General features: G+C 30.1%; 1 protein-coding gene across 2 annotated transcripts in view; it reads right to left on the bottom strand.

Annotated features, from left to right (window-relative positions):
• Window positions 1–1,818: 1,818 nt before the first annotated feature.
• The window catches only part of LOC122510004 (probable deoxyhypusine synthase), a 42,911-nt gene continuing 22,627 nt past the window's right edge, over window positions 1,819–22,102 (bottom strand). The window contains exons 3-8 of one of the 2 annotated variants that reach the window (XR_006302398.1): window positions 18,213–18,487; window positions 17,889–18,107; window positions 17,332–17,524; window positions 4,528–4,631; window positions 2,077–2,212; window positions 1,819–1,996 (exon numbers count right to left, since the gene is read on the bottom strand). Coding sequence is in view for 1 of the 2 variants with exons in the window: in XM_043624379.1 (XP_043480314.1) it covers window positions 1,898–1,996; window positions 2,077–2,202; window positions 4,528–4,631; window positions 17,332–17,524; window positions 17,889–18,107; window positions 18,213–18,487 (1,016 nt within the window). In the remaining variant the exon portion in view is untranslated. The remainder of the gene's footprint in view (window positions 1,997–2,076; window positions 2,213–4,527; window positions 4,632–17,331; window positions 17,525–17,888; window positions 18,108–18,212; window positions 18,488–22,102) is intronic. The other variant, XM_043624379.1, reaches the window with a different exon arrangement.

Genomic DNA, 22,102 nt, shown 5'->3' with positions numbered 1-22,102 from the left:
GAAAACCTCCCATCACGTCAGGATTTTGAGAAAAGTGGGAGTAAATTCCCAAAAATCATGTTTTTCACTGTTTTTGTAAATTTCTATCGGGTAAATCCGACGTGCTAGAGACTTGTCATAGGAGTCAAATTAAAGCCTGAACCCTGTACTTTAAGAAAATAAAGCGATATTGCTGACAACAAACTAAATTAGCCGTCAAAAATGGTTTTTTTAACAGTTGGCAATCATAAAAATTGACTGACACAGTCCGTAAATACAACTATTTTAAAAAATGATTGGATTCGCTTAGAATTTATTGATTTGGGGTTTTCGGGGTCGTTGCTTACAAATATGATGTCAAAATAAAAAATCTGTAGTTGGATTCATAATCAACGACCCCAAAAACCCCCGAGTAACAAGTTTCAAGTGAATTTGATCAATTCTGAAAAATAAGTCCGCCATATTGTATCCGACATTTTGAATTCTAATAATCTGACAACATATTAGTAATCAGCGACCCCAAAACCCCCTGAGTAACAAATTTTAAGCGAATTCCATCATTTTTCAAATAGTTTTATTTACGGACAGTGTTAGTCAATTTTTATACTTGACAACTGTAAAAAAAAATCATTTTTCATGGCTAATTTAGTGTGTTGTTAGCAATATCGCTTTATTTTCTTAAAGTACAGGGTTCAGGCTTTAATTTGACTCCTATGACAAGTCTCTAGCACGTCAGATTTACCCGATAGAAATTTACAAAAACAGCGAAAAACATGTTTTTTGGGAATTTACCTCCACTTTTCTCAAAATCCTGACGTGGTGGGAGGTTTTCGTTGCCAGATTCGGATTCAGCGCACCAAATACTTCGGGAAATGACTTCTCGATCTCAGACAACGGAAATTTTTATTTTTTTGCAGGCTTGTGTAATTATTAAAAAAGCTACAGTTTATTTTTAATTACTTCTTTCTTTTTGTTAAATGATCTATAAAATTTGTTTCGACAGATGTTATTTTATAAAAAAAATATTGTACTATTTGTGAATGAATAATTAGTGGAAATGCAACATCAAAAGCAGCAGGACGTCGATGTAATGTATTGATACGTCGATATTTCAAGAAGCATTTTTTTTAAATCTAAGATTATTATTCGATCAAAATTGTCACTAATTTTAAAAATATTTTTAAATCAGTATAAATTAAAAAAATTAAACTATTTTTTATTATATAACATTTTATAAAATATATTATAATTAATTAGTTTTAAAGTGATAATTTTTCTTCATTTTTATCAATTTTTCATTGCTATTTTTTAAAATGTAAATTTACTCAATTTTGTGATTTATTTTATAATGAATTAATCTCCATATTTTTGCAATAAAAAATATGGTAAAAAGTAACTATTGTATTTAGGGCACTGAAGAAAAACGATGAAAAGGGAAAAATCAAGTTTTGTTAATTGTTTGAATAGAGAAACATAAAAAGTGTGTTGGACAAAAATTGTAATAGTTACTTTTATATTAATTTTTTTACAATAAGTTACAAGTTTATTAAAGATTGTTAAACGTGCGAACATTAAAAGAGTTAATAATGTGTTAATTTGGAATAAAAATATTAAAATGACTATTTGGTTAATTTTTTAAAAATAATTTCTCAACCTCATATTAATTTGTAATTTTCTTCTAATTAAAATAATTTCTATAATAATTATATAATATAAATATTTAATTTATAGCAATTGAATATTTTTAACTGAAGCTCTAAAAATTTTTCCTCTATATTTTATTTATTTATCTTATGTAAATTTCATAAAATGTACAAAAGTAGAAAAAACATATTTGAATACCATTTTAATATCATATATTTAATAAAAAACTTATATTACAATTAAAAAATAGTTATAAAAAATAATTAAAATTATTTTAAACATCTGACACGGTTTTCACTTTAGAAGAGTGATAATGTTTAGCGAAAGTCTCACCCACAAGAAGAGGAAAAACTAAGGTTGCTTCAGCGTATATCTAAAATTAAAAATAAAATTAGTTATTTTTTTAAATAAAAATATAAAAAAAATTTTACTTAACTTTAAGAAAATAATTACTTTTACTGGAGAAGCTTCTTTGCGAATTTTCCCCCATGATATTGCTTCATCAGGACGAGCACCACTGTCACTGCCATCGAATTCAGAAGATGTATTGATAAAAACAGAATAATCAGCCCCATTCCTCTAAAAACATCTGTTAGTAAAATATATGTTAATACATTGTCAGAATAGAAAGAAAGAATCACATACAATTTTGTAAAAATTGTCTGATATGGAATTATATATTGTATTTTTATACTTTATATTCTGACTATGTATAATATACCATGGAAGTTATATCGCAATTATAAAGTTAAAAGCTCGCTCTATCAGGGCTCGAACCAGTGAAAGTATTTAAAAATACGGACTTTACGGACCAATTGCTGACAAAAATATAACCAGTCCGAGTCAAATAAGAGAACATTTTACTTAAGGGGGTCACCCCGTGTGGCAGACGTTTTTTAAGAGTTTTTTAGCGATTTTCTTTTTAAGAACCATGAAAACTTAGGACTTCAAAATTTTTACCATATATTCAGTTCCATTTTAACAACAAATTAAAATTTTTGCAAGTAAAAACATTTTACTGATTCCGAATTATAAAACTGGAAAGTGATTATGATCATAAAAACGCCGTCTATCGGCGTCCACGATACTGACTAATTGACTAAACTAAAATCGAAAAATCAAAAGGCATCTTAATCCTAGTTCGGGCGACAGCCACATATGTGCTGAACACGCCCTATAAATTTGTGCGATATTGGTCAAGCCGTTTTCGAGATATCATGGACGCCAGTTTGAAAAACACAGTTTTGAGAAAAACGCCTTGTCTTCTTAGTGCTGTAACTTTCTTAGGATGTCAAAAATAAAAAATTCTGTTTACCCACATATTCTACACATATTGTAGATGTGATTTATGAAAAAAAATTTTTTTCGATTTTTTGAACCCATCACACGGGGTGACCCCCTTAAAACTATAAATTAAATTTTCCATAACTATAAAACATGAAAATACCGATAACTCAGAGTCTTCGACTCGGAGTAATAAACCTTTTCATTTAAGACCAGAAGTTGAAGCTACGCCATGACAGACGGCGCGATTTCAAAATTTTCGAGCAACTTTGTATCAGAATGTATATTGTGCTTATAACAATTCATATAAAAAACTCGATGAAAATGACATTCCAGATGCAAAATTAAAGTTTGAACAGGTAGAGAAAAATACTGTCTGTCAATTAAAAATATGGTTATAAAGTGTTTCAAGGGTAAAAAAGTCTATATTGTTTACATGTAAATAAGGTTGTGTTATGTTATGAACATAACCTTACCAATAGGTCTCATTTTCGACATACTTGACAAGTTTTGCAATTACTTCGAATATTGTCATTCCTAATATTTCATTTTGTAAATGTTAAACGGTTTTGGGAAAGAAATAAAGTAATAATTTTCAGTCAAATAAGACTTGCAACGAGTATCACTTTTGCAAATCCCAAAACATTTCTTTTGTGCATTAATTTTTTTCCTTTGTGGATTATTTTTCTCAGGGATACTGCTCATTTTTAATACACGCTAATTTTTTTTGCTACATTCATTAGTAATATTTTTTAATTATACTTTTCACTATTGTTTGGTTTAATTGTTTAAGAGTAAAAAATTATCAAAATAAGCATTGTACCGAAAAACCCTAAACTTTTACTACCCACTAGTACTACAAAAGCCCCAAGTTTAGGCACGAATGGAGAAAAAATTTTTTCCACCTTGATCACTTGACATGGAATCGCTCATATATTTCGCGCTTGCGCTGTACAGATTCCTTAAATGAAAAAGTCTATCGATTTCTTCATGTTTTATAATAATTAAAGATCACCGAGTGATAAAATCATTATCAATTCAATTATTATTTTCAAGAATTTTTAACTTAAATTCTTCTTAAAATCGATAATATAAAAAAATCCGCAATTAAACTTTCTCAAAAGAAAAAAAAATAATTCCACAGAATTGTTAATTAAAAATATGAAAAATTCAAATTTTCAAAGATTTTAATCTGAAACCTTTTCAAAATTCAATTATGTCTAAAAAAATTACGCTCTAATGCTTTTAATATTCAATTATAATCTAAAATTTTAACTGAAAGCCAATTTTAAATAAATTTTTATGAGAAAATTCTACTAGAATTAAATTATTTAAATACAAAAATAAATAATTTATTGAATAATTGAATGTTTCTTAAAATTAAATTCTCATAAAGAATTTTATTAATAATTTTTTAAATAATTGAATTGTTTTGACGAATTTTAATAAAATTTATAAGAATAAATACATTTTTTTGAGGAATTCGATTAAAATTGTATTCAAAATAATTGAAATTCTGCAATGAGTTTTATTAATTATCAAAATAATTGAATTCCTAATAAGAATGTTATTGTTACTATATACTTAAAAGTATAGTCAAATTAAAAAAAATGTATTTACCATTAGATTTGCGTTACAAATATGATGTTTCACAACACCACCTCCAATGATAATAATTCCAGTACTGACAGCTTTTACAGACATAGTATTTAACCGTCGTAAATCTGAAAATGTTTTTCTCATTAGGAAAATTAATGTAATTTATAAAGAAATCAAACATAAACTTTCGCAATATATTATAATTTTCATTTTTACGTTAAATATACAAGAAATATTAAGTTGAAAGTACATGATTTCTGAATTTTTGTGAACTTTGCGACTTAAGGGGGGCGCCTATACTTTATCAGGTCAAAAAAAAATCGATTTTTTAAAAGTAGTATCAATTTATACTACAACTATCAGAGAATATTTTCCTAAAATGTTGTGTGCATGGACTTGACATTACTGATTAGTCTGTGATTACTGTAACTTTTAATAAATAGCTCTTATAGGGGAGACTGGGGTAAACCCGCACACTTTTTTTCAGATCGGTAAAAATCTAGGAAATTATTCTCTAAATCTAAGTTAATTTATATCATTTGAAAGCTTATGATTTCTACTAAAAAAATAAAAAAGAGTTTTTGATTTATCTTTTTTAGTTTTACTTAGAGAAACTTTTTAATAAACATATACCAAATTTCGAAATCACAATTTTCCAGGGTAAACCCGCTCACTTTATCTTTTCAAGACGGAACAGTTTTATTTTTTAAATATTAAAGTTCGTCTTATTCCCGTCTTAAGTATGATTTATTATTGATAATTTATGAGTTATATAAACAATTCTATAAACAACAAATTGGTTTCATAAATAATGAATATAGGTTGCATGAATTACAACTATGCATTTAAATAATGTTATATTTTATTAAGAGAAAGTGAAATGTAGTTACAATTTTGGTTTTAACAAGTCATAAATTTTGTTATTGTTAAAATATAATACGTAAAATTATTTTATTTTAAATTTTAAACTAAGTGAGCGGCTTTACCCCGAGTGTATTCCTCACATTTCAGAATAAATTTAATTAAATCTTTTTGAAATAAGACAAAACTATATACCCAGGTGCGAATTTAGGTTGGCCGCCAGAGTTTGAAGGTTGGCCCAAGGTTGGCCTAACTTTGGCAAGCAAAGTTTTGGTTGCCAGAGTTTGCCCAACTTTGGCAAGTACTTGTGCCCACAGTTGGCCCGACTTTGCAAGCCAACCATTAAATGCAGAGTTTAACCAACCGTCGGGCCAACTTTGTCGACAAAGGTTGGCACAACTCATCAAAACGTAGTTTAAAAGACTTTCAGTTTCGGTTGGCCCGACGGTTGGCAAAACTCAAGAAAAGCAGTATAATTGACTTATAGTTTTTTGGTCGGCCGAACTCTGGGCCACGGTTGGCCCAACGGTTGGCAAAACTCTAGAAACGCAGTTTCATTGACTTAAACTTTCTTGGTCGGCCAAACTCTGGGCCACGGTTGGCCCGACTGTTGCAGCTTTAATATACATTTTGCGTTATGCACTCCCATGTGAGCGTAGCGTAGTGGTCAGTGTATAAGTCATCGGTGCGTTAGGTTAGGGGTTCGATCCCAGCGAGCATTAGATATTTTCGAAAATGTATGTATGAGATTGTGTTTAATAATAATAGGTAAAGGTTATATCTGATGTTCCCGCTAATAATAACCTGTTAATTGTTTAAATAATTTAGTTTTTTAATAATTTTTTACCTTTGGCTGTTGAAGTTGGCCAAACTTTGAAAATTGTGGTTGGCCCAACTTACGCATCTAAAGTTGTGCCAACTTTGGCCTCAGTCTTTGGACCAACCATTGAAATGTATAGTTGGCACAACATATGCATTGTAAGTTGGGCCAACTTCCTTATGAGTTGTCGGGCCAACCATCGTCGCCATTAGACGGTCGCCGTTATCATCTGTATGGTTGGCCCAACCTCTGGCACGAGAAGTTGGACCGACTTTGTAAAAGTTGGCCCAACTATGGGCCGACCAAAAAATCGCACCTGGGTATGTACTTCGAAGAAGGACATCCAATAGCAACAAAAAAAATTTGCCAAATAAATTAAGACTCAGAAATAATGATCGAAAAACTTAAAAATCCAAAAAACGTTTTTTTTCTGACACTTCTAAAAACATTTGATCGCCTCTGATTCTATGTTGAATTCATGAAACTAAACGAAAGTTCTTTAATACATACACTGAGAGACCTTTGGGTCAGCAGCAGACTTTCGATAGGCTGCTACTGACCATTTTGGAGGAACGCTACAGGACTATACTTTTGGGTTGCTGCGGTAAAATCTTGGGCGCGTGACAGTCCCAAAGTTGTTCAGCTGCAAACCAAAGGCGGCATTCCCACTACTTCGGTGAGCTGCTCACCAACATTTGGGACTGTCACGCGCCCAAGATTTTACCGCAGCGCACCAAAACCATAGTGGAGCTGCTGTCACATACGTTGTTCCGCTACAGTCCCAAAGGTCTCTCAGTGTATATAACATATAAGTTGAATGTTAAGTACTATTCACAGTACCGTAAACTGGGGCTATTAGGAACAGATTTCAACTTTAAAGTCTTGCAACTTTTTTGTGTAGTGAAATATTGCCTAAGTTTTTGTTTCTTTTCTTGATCTTGGGGAGCACATTGAAGGGTTAAATAATTGCCTTGGTCAAAGCTGGAATTTTAAACAAAAAAAGAAAAAGACGCTTTTTTTCGAAATTATAAAATGGGGCTATTAGGAACAAGGTGGTAAAAACCATTAGAAATCGTATTTTTTATTAAAGAAGTTATTTTTTATTGCTCGAAAGCAAACACAGAATATAAAACAAATGTAAAAACAAAACTAAAAGAGCGAATGTGTGTTTTAAACGTTGCTGGTATCATAGTAGAGGTCGATGATGGAATCACTAGTCGTTTTGTGCGACTTGTCGGTACCAACACTCTTTTACAATTTCGAACCATCTTTGAACACTAAAAACCAAATTAGGTGATAAGAAACTAAAGTTGCGTAATCCGTAGTGAAAAAATGATCATAAGAGTCATGGCTAAAAATTAATGGAAAAAGTTAATGAACTCTTATGGAAGCTATATGTCAATTGGCAGACAAAAATTCGGATGATAACATCGAGGCAGACAACGATAAAAAGCGCGGTTCCCATGCGATTTCGCTGATTTCGCGCTATTTGCACTAAATAGTTAATTTTTTAAAAATGTGAAATTTTTTTGGGCTACATTAATTTTTAAACATAATTTAATGTTTTTATAAACTTTTGAATGAATATAATTTATTTTAAATTAAATTTTTTATAAAAATAAAAAAAATAAAAATTGAAAATGTGATTTTTGTATAGAATTATTGACTTTTTTAATAACTAGATAATAGATTGAAACTTCTGAGAAAAATGTATCCCAATTTAAAAAATGAAAGAGCAAAATCGGTCAGTTGGTTTAAAAGTTAGAGCAACTTTTCAGAATTTGAAAAGTTGGTATCAATTCTGGCGTGAGCGATTGCTGCCGCGTGTCGCTGGATTCCCCCACTCCGCCCACCTAAGGAAGGTAAAATCTCTTTAAAGGTATCAAGGGCAATACTTTCTGTCAGTTTAAAAGTACTGCACTATTTAGTTGTTTAAAATAGAGGTAAAAGTGTGTGCGAGATTTTACCTTCCTTAGGTGGGCGGAGTGGGGGAATCCAGCGACACGCGGCAGCAATCGCTCACGCCAGAATTAATTAATTAATTAATTAACTTTTAAACCAACTGACCGATTTTGCTCTTTCTTTTTTTAAATTGGGATACATTTTTCTCAGAAGTTTCAATCTATTATCTAGTTATTAAAAAAATCAATAATTCTGTACAAAAATCACATTTTCAATTTTTATTTTTTTTATTTTTATAAAAAATTTAATTTAAAATAAATTATATTCATTCAAAAGTTTATAAAATCATTAAATTATGTTTAAAAATTAATGTAGCCCAAAAAAATTTCACATTTTTCAAAAATTAACTATTTAGTGCAATAGCGCGAAATCAGCGAAATCGCATGAGAACCGCGCTTTTTATCGTTGTTTGCCCCGATGTTATCATCCGAATTTTTGTCTGCCAATTGACATATAGCTTCCATAAGAGTTCATTAACTATTTCCATTAATTTTTAGCCATGACTCTTATGATCATTTTTTCACTACGGATTACGCAACTTTGACACTGTCTGCCAATACCTTGTCGTCCAAAAAATTGTCTGCCAAAATTTTATAAGCTTACTGGTGATAAATACTTTTAAATTTTATAACTTTTATCCATGACCTTTATCATATGTTTTCCTTATCAAATTTATCATTTTCGACCGTCAATCCGCGGGCTTAATCGTCCAGAACGCGCAGGCAGACTTCGCATTCGGTACTCAGGGACTCAAATGGAACCTATATAAATATTAATTTTTCATGTATCTTATAACATGCATTTTTATGTAGCCAGCTCTCCGTCTACTACTTATATACTTATACTAACTGTTTAACTGAGTAAATTAAGCCGAGACATGCAGTATGTGCTCAAAAGCAGACACCTAGTGTCAAATAATAATTTTTAAACTTTTTGATAAATATTTATAATTGTTTATAATAATAATAATGCACCTTTTTTTAACTGTTAACAATTTTTTCTTTTTATACTCACTATTTTGTACACTTAAAATTTTAAGGGTGACTTTTTGCATTTTTAATCTTTCATTGTAATGTAGTACAACGTGTCAAATTTAAACTTGATAAAATATATCAACATACTCGTCTAGCTACCGAGAAATTTAGGAAAAATATTATTTTAGTTCTACTGGAATATTGTGAATATTTGTAAAAATCTAATTTATTAAAATGTAGGGGAGAGTCTCCAGTTGTGAGACGGGTTTTATTTTTGACCCGTAAATTGTAAACGGGTAAACGAAATTGTAAATAAAATACACCGTTCGAAAGGTAACAGAAATACGCAACTTTTATTAAAAGAAAGTGTAGTGTTTCGATGAACTCAAAAAATGTTACGATACATTTTCCGAGCACATCGCTTTTTTGAAAAAAAAGTCGCCAGTTGTGAGACGCTTTTAAAAAATTGCTAAAATTTATAAAGTTTGTAATAAAAAGTTATGTTTAGAATAAATAGTTAAATATATTAATAATATATAATATAATATAATATATAATAGGGGAGACTGGGGCGAAAAGTTAAATTTTGCATAAATGATTTTTTTTGGCAATATAAGCCGCTTAGATGCAAATATTTGTATATCAATATTGTAGGGCAACTTGTCCCCTACAACTTTCAATAAAAAAGTTTCTGATATTTTTGCATACAATACATGTTTTGTCCCTTTTTGAAAATTTTGTTTTTTTTAACTTTTCGCCCCATGCTGGGGCGAAAAGTTAAATTCTATTTTTAGCCTACTAAAACTATTTTCTGATAGGTGATAAATAGTAGATAAGTTAAAGTATACGTAAACAAGTAATTTAGTAAATAAAAGATTTTTGTTTATATGACAAAAGCTTTAGAATAGTTGTAAAGTTAAAAAATTGAAATTTCAAAAAAAAAAAAAAAATTTTTTTGGTTTATTTCACGTGAACCGGCTTATTTTTTGACAGAGTACTTGCCAAATGTCAAATAAATAATGTTTAAACAAATAAACCAAAAAAAACAAAAAATAAAAAAAAAATTTTTAACAACATGTAAAAATACATTTAACTTTTCGCCCCACCCATTATTTAACTTTTCGCCCCAGGGTGCGTTTTTGGCTTTAACAACAAATATAAAAAATTTGACTAAAGATATTGAGAAAATACATTTAGGTATCTCTTCAGGGGACCCAAATAATGAAGTAAAAAAATCGCGGTGAGAAAAAATGCAAAAAATATACTTAAAAGTTGATATTTTCTTTTTCGAAAAAATTTTTAAAAGTAGGTTGAAAAAAAACTTTTAATATTGACACCACAAAAATAAACAGAATTGCACACAACTCCGGACATTTATTTAGGGTGATAACACCCTTCTATAATTAAAATTGCAATGCTCTAACTATTTTCGTTCGAAAGATAATGAATTTTAACGGTTTTGGTAGTTTAACTTTTCGCCCCAGTCTCCCCTATATTAACTGATTCGCCAATGGTCATACTTTGATTTATACTTCGTTCCTAATATTAACATTATCGAGAAATTAAGTTACTTTTCCTCCCTCATAGGGAGGGAATGTTACATTCCCTCCCGGTGACGTCACTAGCCGGGAGGGAATGTACATTCCCTCCCGCTCGCAGGGAATCATACACTTTTCTCCCACTTGACACGTAGGAAATGGTGTACTTTCGGTGCGTGTTTTAGAAAAAATTGATTTCTTCTGAATCAATTGACTTTTTTCCACTTGACATGCCCAAAAATACTAGAAAAAGAAATCAAAACAACATTTAAATAGTATGCCTGCAAAGTCGTATTTTTTATGCTGCCCAGATGGGTGTTGACACCGTCTCACAACTGGTGATATGCTGTGTCTCACACCCAGAAATTGGCGCTATTTTGAAAAAGGAAAATTAAATTATTTTCAACCGTAGATTGGAACAATGCAATATTGCATCACAAAATATAAGGAAAACACTAAAAGAAAATGCATAACATTTACCTTTTCCAATTAATTAACTTTGTTAAAAAGTACTTTGCATTTATGGAAAAAACGCTTTTTAGTCGATCCTCACACACAGAGTTGGGATCTAACACAAACAATTCATATATCGGCATCCGCGCACACGTAAAAGTTGGCTCATATAAAAAGAAATTTTTTTATATAAACCAATCGGCTTTTTAATATTGCATGTTAAAAAAATTGACTGTCTCACAACTGAAGACACTCCCCTACATAAAATTTCTATTGTAATTTTTTCCCATGAGAAGTTATAAGTCGACAATATTCCGAAGTCTTGAAGTTACTAAATTGCTGAAATTCTTTCAATTTTTATACTAGCTTGTTGCTCCGTCCGAGAAGTAATGCAAACATTGTTTTGGAAAAAGACTTAAGTTTGTCCATCGCTTTTGTTTGGAATGTGTATACAGCAGAAGTTGAATGATCTTTCAAGTCTGACCTGCCCTTGCACAGGGGGCCAGAATCGACAAAAAGTGGCCAAAAGTCAATATTGCTGTAGAAGTTTAAAAATTTTTTTTTTAAACCTTTATACTTCAAAGTATTTACATAAGAAATATGAAGAGCATTATGACTCTTAAACACAAATTATTACTTTCGAAACTTAAAAATTAAGAGCATTTTTGCAGAAACTGAACTATATAGAAGTGCATGCTATAGATTCTAATTCTTTTAAGTTGGTCTTAATGTTTTTTATTTGACTTAAGTACGTATTAAACTTCAAAAAAAAAAATTAAAAGCCAAACTTTATTCAGGCGTAATTTGTATTTTAATATATTGAAGTAAAAAAAATGGTATTTCTCAGTAAACTGTTTACTTCCGTTCAATGTCTCTCCGTGTCTCCACTCGTTAACAACAAAAATAATATACCGTATGTTAGCTAGAGATGTCTACTTTAATATAACTTGCGCACTTTTGCGCATATTCATATTTCAGTGTTAAAAACAGCAATACATTATTACATAGAATATCATCACGTAACGTTACGTGATGATCTAATCTGACAGTGTCGGATTCACAAACTGTTCTTGAAGGAGGTATTGCATAAGAGAGAAAGAGACGTCAATATAGTGTTATCTCTTTCTCTCTCACCTAAACATAAGGCTTTTGGGGAGGGGGTTAAGCATACGTGACTCCCCTCTGGATCCACCAATAGCATCTGACTTTTATAGTGGTTGCATTACAGTGTAATGAGAGAATACATATATTATAAGTATCAAGTAATACTTGAACAACTAAAGTAAAGATATAAGTGCAATAAAGAATTGTTAAAAATTGTAGAAAGTTTTAAAATTCTGAAAATTATTGAAATATATATTTCAATATTCTGTTAACCACATACAAGAAACTGTATTGTAAGAGCTTTGTCAGTACAAATTGTTACACTATATTTATTATAAATATCCGAAAGTACTAAAGTGTTATGTAGGTAAATAGGATTTTCCATTTAATATTGTTGCATAATTATAGTTTAACCCCTTGGCTGCCAACGAGATTTCCACTGTTTGGGCCAAAAGTGTGTTGAAAAAATTTTTAATGGATTTTTATGAAACTTGGTACCCTAAGGTTTCTGGGGTTGCTGATTACGAATCAGAGATCAGTTTTTCGAAATTCAAAATGGCGGATCCAAGATGGCGGAATTTTTTTCACAATTCATCGAATTTACTTGAAACTGGTTGCGTGGGGGTTTTAAGGGTCGCTGATTACGAATCTAACATTCGTTTTCCAAAATTCAAAATGGCGGATCCAATATGGTGGACGACAAAATAAAAAAATTAATTATAATGGCTTGAAACTGAATACTTGGGGTTTTTTAGGGTCGCTGATTACGAATCTGACATTAATTTTCCAAAATTCAAAATAGCTGATTCAATATGGCGGAAAATTTTTTAAAATTTATTTAATTTGTTTGAAACTGGTTAATCTGACATCAGTACACTCAAATCTCGCTATAACGACCTTCTCTATAACGAGCGCTCTCTATAACGAGGGCTCTGTCTCTCGGTATAGCGAGAAAAATTTCCTTCCTATTACCCCCACTATTTATAAACAAATGCACATTCTGTTGATTGAAATTTGGTTAAAATCACTTTTATTTATATCATAATGAGCATAAAAAGTCACTTCTTTTTTTAAATTATATCAATGAGTCGAACATCTTCAAAATTTTAGCTTATATAAATTTTCTGTACCTTGAAGTTCAAATTAAACTAGCTGGTGAATTTAATTTTTATAATTTATTAAATTTTTTATCTTCACGACCCCAGAATGTACCACGAGGAGGCTGCCATAGGATTTTACATTCCATTTTTTTATTTTTTAAAAATTTGTATACATTTTTTTTAATTTTATTTTTTTATAAAACAACGCGTCGTTGCATGTAGCTACGTAATACCAAAACCCCCAAGTAACTTTCAAGCCAATCCAATTAATTTTTTATTTTGTTGTCCACTATATTATTGTATCCGCCATTTTGAATTTTCAAAATCTGATACCAAATTCGTAATTAGCAACCTCAAAAACCCCCTTGTGACAAAATTAAACTCAATCTGTTAAGATTTTAAAAAATCGATCCGCCATATTGGATCCGCCATTTTGAATTTTTGAAATCTGACTCCAAATTCGTAATCAGCGACCCCAAAAACAGTAAACTATGCAGTTTGGTTGCAATAAAAATTTGCATTATAATTTTGGCCACTTTTTGTGCATCCTGGCCCACTGTGCAGTGGTCCAACCTCGACTATACTCCCCTATATGTATAACTTTTGTTTTACTTTGAATTTTGCAATAAAATTTTAGGAGAGTATTCTTGACACTATAAGAAATCCGAAAATAAAAAAAATAAAAAATCGACTTTTTTGACAATCAACGTAAGTTTGGCACCGTAATTATAATTTTATTTTTAAAAATTTCTTCGCAATATATCCAATTATTTTTATAAATCCCGTGTGCAAAAAGCCACGTTCGAGCCCCACAGCTTCGAGGCCCCCGTTGGGGGCCCACGTGGTAGATCCATGAGGAGAAATTCACGAGGGCACCAGCAGGGGCCCCGTTCTTTGCCCTTATGGTTGCCCTGCTAAAAAATTTATCTAAGTTTCAAAAAAAAAATTTTTTTATTAAAAAACTTAAGTTCAGATTGGATTAAATTACATTTCAAAGCACCTGAAATAAACATTGAGTGACATTTTTCCAGAAATCCTATCACAAAGTTATGGAAATTTACGAGGGCACCAGCAGGGCCCCTGCTCTTAGCCATTAAAAATGCCCTGCTCAACAATTTTTCTAAGTCCAAACAACGAATATTTTTTACAACAAAAAATTATTGTTTACAATCATTTTAAACAATGAAAAACACGTTTTTAACAAATATTTAATGTTACTTTTTAAAAAATATAAAACTCACATGAGGGCAAATCTTTGAGGGCCCACGCGAGGGGCCCGTGTGGATCGCCCACATCATTGATTATACCAAAAATTTCTAAGTCCAAACAAAAAATATTTTTTTACATAACAAAAATTAATGTTTATAATGATTTTAAACAATTAAAAACACGTTTTTAACAAATATTTAATGTTACTTTTTAAAAAATATAAAATTCACATAAGGGCAAATCCTTGAGGGCCACGCGAGGGGCCCTCATGGATTGCCCACATCATTAACTAGAAAAAATTTCTAAGTCCAAAAAAAAAATTTTTTTTATATAAAAAAATTAATGTTTATAATGATTTTAAACTATAAAAAACGCGTTTTTAACACAAATGTTTTGACATTTTTTTTTTTTTTTTGAAATGATAAAAATATTAATTTATGAATATTTATGGTCTATTACTATATTATTAATATTGTTATTATTATTATTAAACTATTTAATTATTTGTCATGATGTATTAGTGTCAATAAATAATTTATTGAATCATCAAGTCACGTACAATAAAACAATAATTTTCAAGTAGGTTCCGTAGCATAGTGGTAAGAGTGTTGTCTGGTAGTTAGTAGGTCGTAGGCTCAATTCCCGCATGAGTCAGATTTTTTTTTTTTGGTCACGATTTAATTAAAAAAAGTAAAAATTGTTAAATAAGAATGTTATTTATCAATAATTGGACTAATTTGTTATTAATAAATAATTAATTTATTAATTTATTAATTTAATTGAAAATAAAGTTGAGGGCATTTTATGAAATCCAATTTAATTCAATCAATGTCAATACATTTTAATAAAATAAAATTAATTAAATTTTCAATTATAATTATGAACAGACAAGATTATTTTTAAAAATTGAAAAAATTCATTGTTTAATTCAATTATTTTCCAAATTTTTAATTAAAATTATTAAAAAAAATATTATTTTCAAAAAATTTAAAGAAACTCGTCAAAAGAATTAAATTATTTATAAAACTTTAAAAAATTAACTGTTCGAAACGATTGTCTCATTTGATTAAAATTAGAAAATAAAATGGGAAACTCAATTTTTAAAAATTTCCATCCAATTTCAATTTTTACTAATGACTTATTTAAGTTCAAATAAAATTATTCACACTTTGCTTAAAACATTACAATGAATTAAATGTTTTCTAATTTGAATAGCAAAATGATGCATTTAGACTAAATTTTGATTATATTGCATATGCAAATCCTCCTTCAATATGAGTTGAAATGTTAAAAATTGTAATATTTAATATTTTTTTATTTTAAGGTACTACTACACTTTAGAAGGCTCTTAAAAGACCAAATTAAAAAAAAATTTCTTAGGTCTTTTATTATAAATATAAAAAAAAAATTTCGCCCTTTTTAGGGAGCATCTATAAATAACGTTACACGATTAGGGGAAGGGGGGTGGTTGAAAAATGCAACTGATTGCAACAAGGGGGAAGCTGGGTGATTTTGTAATGTAACGTTGCAAAATGTTTCTTAATATTATTATAAATTATTATTGTTGTGTAAATCATTATCAGAGTTAATTTTAATAAATAATAATAATATGAGAAATAAGAAAAATTACTTCATTAATCCAGAAAAAAATATAAATCTTATTTTTGGGGGTATAAGTCATTTTTGCAACGTTATATTTAGGGGGGGTGTTGGTAATTTGCAACCAAATGCAACGAAGGGGGGGTGGGGGTCAAAAAACCTGAAAATCAGTGTAACGTTATTTATGGATGATCCCTTAGTACATATTTGGAGAATAAAAATAATGGTTTGTTTTTAATTTTTATTTAATATCATAATCTGCAGACAGCAACCAGATCAAAACTCCAAAAAGTTAATTGTCCAATTGCGGACAGTTTATCTCAAGATTGACAAATCGGAAACAAAAAATCCAAACTGCTTTTTAAAAAGGAAGGTGTCAGTAGATTCAGAGATAAAGTGTCCGCAATTTGAAAAAACGTTATTTTGAGAAAAATACGTTTAAACCTTATATGTATCGGTAGAGGTCATCCATAAATTACCTAAAATTCTTTTGCAAATTGAAACCTCTCCACTTTTTTTATGTCAGACACTGTTACATACATTAGCACTAATGTTTCTACTGGTCGTAACAAAAAGCTGGACCCCACCATCCCCTTAAAGACTTACTTAATTTGTCAATGGCAAATTTAATTTATTTAAAAAAAAATAGTTAATTTGTCAATTATATTTATTGAATAATTTTTGAAAAATTTACTTTTATTTTTTACAATTGGTTATGAATCAAATATTAATGATTTTTATAAATTAAAAAAATCAGAAATGTAGGGCGTGCAGCCTGCAGGCACGCGGGTGCCTGTCAACTGGGGCGAGCCATATGGCTAACATTGGCGCGCACAAGTGCCTGCGTTCTAGCCTGCCCCTCGGTACTATCAATCGGCCCACGAGCTAAATCTGGGCTGGTTCAAATTGAGTAGCCTACGCTACTCAATTTGAAACGCAACAAAAATGAACCTCGTAGGTGGCGCAACGTTATATGGCGTTTAACATGGGCTCATTTTGAGTTGCAGCAAAAATGAGTCCAGGTTTTTTGTGTGCTGAGACAGATAACATATTCATGTCCCATTTTTTAAAATTTTCTAGAATACAGCACCAAATAGCGCCAACAAACTGGTTTGAAACTAACACAAGCGTAGGTACATTGTGATATCACGGCCCGACTGTATAAGTACATTTTTTAAAGTATTCATAAAGTAAAAAATAAATACCTGATAAAATGTCGACTACTAATCCAGGATTTCGAAACGAATGAAAATACATCATGTCTCCAAGACTACCGTCAGTTAAGGCTGGACTGAATATTGGAATTTTATTTTTAGCAGCCCAGTAACAAATTGAATTTGTATTGTTTATGTCTTTACCCAATTTTTCTATGATTTTAGATGGGGTCCATAACATTCCCTAAAACAAGATATGTTTACAATTAAGTAAAACTACATTTTTTCGTCTAAAGAATTGTCTAATGATATAAAAAATTAATTATACCAAATGAACCTTTCGCTCGAATAACGGCTTAAGTGTTTTTGAGGCATTTTGGAAAATCTTAAAATTAACACTAATTTATAAATTATAAGTAATTTAAAGCATTACTATTTAATTTAATAGGTTTTGCTTTAAACAATTCCAATCAAACATTATAATTTAGATGTTAATTAACAGGATGGTAAGCGAACGGTTCAAATAATACAATACAAAATAACTAGTTTCTAAAGACAGTACTCTTTATATGATATAAAAATAAATTCTTTTAAACATCCATTTCTACCTTTTCATTTTGCTCCTTTAACATTTCGTCAAATTTAGGCATAACCCAATCCTCAAAAAGACAATAATTATTATTAGGAACTAATAAATTTCCAATTCGATTAATTCCTTTATCTCTGAGTAATTTTCCATCTAATGTGAAGTCTCCTATGTACGTTGGTGCTAAGCATTTGATTAGGTCTTCTTCAACACCACCGGCAGTTGTTACAATACAATCAACCTATAAGCATAAAATTCCTAAAGAGCTTTACTTTTTTAGACTTACTCGAATTTACAATAATAGAGCCTCTTAATATAATATTATAAAAATTATAATACTACATACTAGTTTATGTTGAACTAGAAAACGTATCGTGTCCCGAATTCCACATGACGCCATGTTTGATGTGTATCCCAAGAAAATAGTACAAGAATTTTTTCTTTTAATAAACTCATCATCTTCAAATGAATCTATCTGTTCTTTATTCAAACCCACACTACGTGCGGTTAACATCTTCTGAATTTCTTCTACAGCTAAACCAAAATTAGTTGCTTGAAATCCTGATAGTGCATAACTTTTGAGAAGAGCATCGTAGTCAACACCAGAATTCCAATCAAATCCTGAAAATAAATAAATAACATTTTTGACAAAATTATGAAAATGAGACGAGAATATTACTTAAAATGTATCTCAACTATATAAATTATTTTATTCAAAACAAGTATGTAATCCCCGCTTTCTCGGTGCGTTTTTGAGACGCAAAGCCATGCTTTACCTCTCAAAACGCACCGAGTAACCGCGGATTACATTCTCGTTTTGTATAAAATGTCGTGTGTACCTCGGACGCACGCATTTCTCGTCCTCGCTTGTTTACAGTACTCGGCTTCGCCTCGTACTGCAAAATCAAGCTCGGACGAGAAACTTGCGCTTTGCGTCCTCGTTGCACAATGTACTATAATATATGTACTACGGAGCTTTGTGTCGCTGCGAGTCAGCCCCTATTTTTTCTTCTTTTTAATTTTAGACAGTTAAAATTTTTAATTATACAATATATATTATTTGAAAAATTTTAATTAATTTAGCCTAATTCCTTGAATTTGACGATCAGTGACCCCGAAAAGTTTGTGAGGAAATCAGAACGAGTCAAGGACGGCTTCCACTACAAGTTTTCAAGTGCAGCCTGGTCAAGGACATGCGGTGCCTGGAACGTACGTGAAGAAAAATAGTTGGACAGATTATATGTACTAAGTATTGGATAATGTATATCTATTTTTAATAGACTCTGGAGCGCGATCTAATTAGTTGGATAGTGCGATCAATTTTATTAGATCCTTAAAAGTTTGATATTTTAACCAATTCCAATATCTAGGAGAAACATTCTCTTAGTTACTTTGTCCAATTCTCTAGTGCACATTTACTTTCGAGTTGGTTAGCACATCTATTTTTCACTGGTAGAATATCTATCTTTTATTTAATAGGGGAAGTGCGCCGGTTGTAGGCACCCCTACGTAAACTTCGACGGCAAGCAGACTTTACTGATCTAAGTATTGCAAGTCGTGTTCGTTGACAATACGGACTTTTCGTATTGATAACGAAACAAATATATGCATTTGTGTAATAGCTGTGAGCATAATAAAGAAAATTTGCATTAAATTAATAAAAAAGTAATTTTGTATTGTTTTCGAAGAGCAACATATGGGTGTAGATTCGTTCAGAAAAAAGGGTTTAATTTTTTTTGCAGTGTTGTCATTATATTTTGTGATTTACCTTCGTGTTTAACCAAAATCCTGCATCACAAAATGTGTTGGTCTTTTTAAAAAATGACTGTCATTCCCGGTTGTGGGCACCTTTATGTTAAGGAGGCTCTACCATCTGACAATGATGTGGACTACTGTCTCATCTATCTAAACTTTCTGCCAAGGAAAGTGAAAGCCGCAAACTCCATTAAATGCGATGAATATATAGTCGTTCACATGCAAGCATTATGCTTTTGTTAGCGATGAGCATAGTGTAAAAACGTGTCATCATTTTTGTTCTTTATCCCGGCAAAGTCTCTTAAAATAAAGAAACTTTCATTTCTTCTTTATTTGTGTTGGTTTCCTTTAATATTTTTCCATTTTTAGCGGATTTTTCAAGGGTGCCCACAACCGGGTACAAAAATTTTTTGTCAAAAAATTTCCATTTCACTAAATTTCTAATAAAACTTTTTTATTTAAAGGGATAAATTTAATTCCTTCACTGACAGTCACCTTAGACCTCTAGCTTTAAATTAGTACACATATATTTGTATAATATGCACATGGACAAATGTTATGAGGCAAAAACAAAAGAGTGCCCACAACCGGAACACCTCCCTTAATATTGAATACTAGCTGTCGTACCCGTCTTCGACGGGTTTTAGTTTTTACCAATACATTTAACAGTGTGTCTACCAATCTGGAAAATCAGAAAGTAGCTCGGGAATTTAATTTGACCGGAAAAAAATAATAATTAGTTACCATTAGTTTTTTCAGTAGGAAAATATTACTATTTGAATCAGTGATTGACTTTTTATTATTATCAAATTAGTTATTTTAACCAATTCAAATGCAGAGAACAATATTTGTCAATTTGTAGTACTTTAATTAATGTATTAAAAATTTATCAATAATTTTCCACCCAGTTTTTGGAGTTATAGATAGTAGTCTAATTGGAACAAATTGTATCGCAAGTAGACCCTACGTTACGACTGATAAAACCTAACATAAGACCTATATTTTAGGCTGAAAGTAGAGCTTAAATTTTGACTTGAGTCTGTTTTCATAAATATTATACATCAATAAAAATTAAAGTAAAAAGCAATTTTTTAAAAGCGAATTAATATAATAAAACTTTTTCTTAATTTGATAGGAAAATTCTCGGTTCGGCATATTCCCAGCTTTTCCAGTTTTTCCCGTTTGGTAGATACCCTGTTAAATGTATTAGTAGAAACAGAAAACTGTCGAAGACGGGTACGACAGCTAGTAATATAATCTATATTTATATGAACTTAAAGAGTATTTTCATAAAAAAAGTAAATTTTTATAGCCATTTGTAGATTTATTTATGGATAAAATCAAGTAAATTTAAATTTGACAAAAAAAAGATAAACCGTGAAAAATTTGGACAAAGCATGAAAATTAAACAAAAATAGACACCGTGTTAACTTTTGTCTTTACATTGCTCAAAACATCTTTAAAAGTTGAATCTAGAGTTAAAATAAAAAAACGTTTTAACATATAAGTTTTTGCCTAGTGGCATAATATGCTTGTATTGTATGTATCACAGGTGACTTACAATTCTTGACATCCTGCAATATCATATTTTTGAAAATATTTTTATATTTACATCTTAGTTGTAGGATAGTTTTTTTTGCAAAATTATGCTAAAATAACATGTACCTAATACTCAAATATAGAAAGTTTAAAAGCAATCCATGAAAAAATGTAAAATTTTGAAATTTTCGATTTTTTGAAAACATTTTTATACTTACATATTAGTTATAGGACTTTATTTTTGCCAAATTATGCTAAAATGTGACTAAATAACATGTAATACTCAAGTATAGAAACTTTAAAAGCAATCCATAAAAAAATAAAAAATTTTGAAATTTTCGATTTTTTGAATTTTTTGAAAAAATTGAATATCTTATTTCGTTCTAATTAATATTTTTTAAATCTGTAAATTTAAAAACCTTCCTTGGGTCAATACCTAATAACCTACCAAGTTGGACTTAAATCGATTCTCATGTCATCTCTGATGATTATTAAAATAATTTACGATAAGATTTTAAAATTTTTAAAATAAAATTTCATTTTTAACAATGAATGTATCGATCGATTTTTTTCAAAAAATTTTGTGAGAAACTAGCACTAAATTAACCATTTTTAAGCCTTGTCCGGTCGTGGGCAAACGATGGGATCTATTTATTTAAAAAATTTAAATTTTTATATACGCAATGGTGGCCAATGACTAACTTGCCATTTGACAAAATCACACAAATTTTTCACAGCAAATGTGTTTTCAGACTGAGTCTCTCCAAACTTAACCTTCTTTCTGTGTGAAACTATGATTTGGTCAAATGACAAGTTAGGCCTACCGTTTTCACTGTGTGTATATAAAAATTAAAAATTTTTAAATAAATAGATCCCATCGTTTGCCGATGATCGAACGACAAGGCTTAAAAATTGTTAATTTAGTGCTAGTTTCTTACAAAA

This window comes from Leptopilina heterotoma, unplaced genomic scaffold (genome assembly GCF_015476425.1).
Source record: "Leptopilina heterotoma isolate Lh14 unplaced genomic scaffold, ASM1547642v1 Lhet_65, whole genome shotgun sequence".
In the NCBI taxonomy this organism is placed as follows: Eukaryota; Metazoa; Arthropoda; class Insecta; order Hymenoptera; family Figitidae; genus Leptopilina; species Leptopilina heterotoma.
Note: the sequence above shows the minus strand (reverse complement) of the source record. Positions and strands in the feature narration are given on the sequence as shown.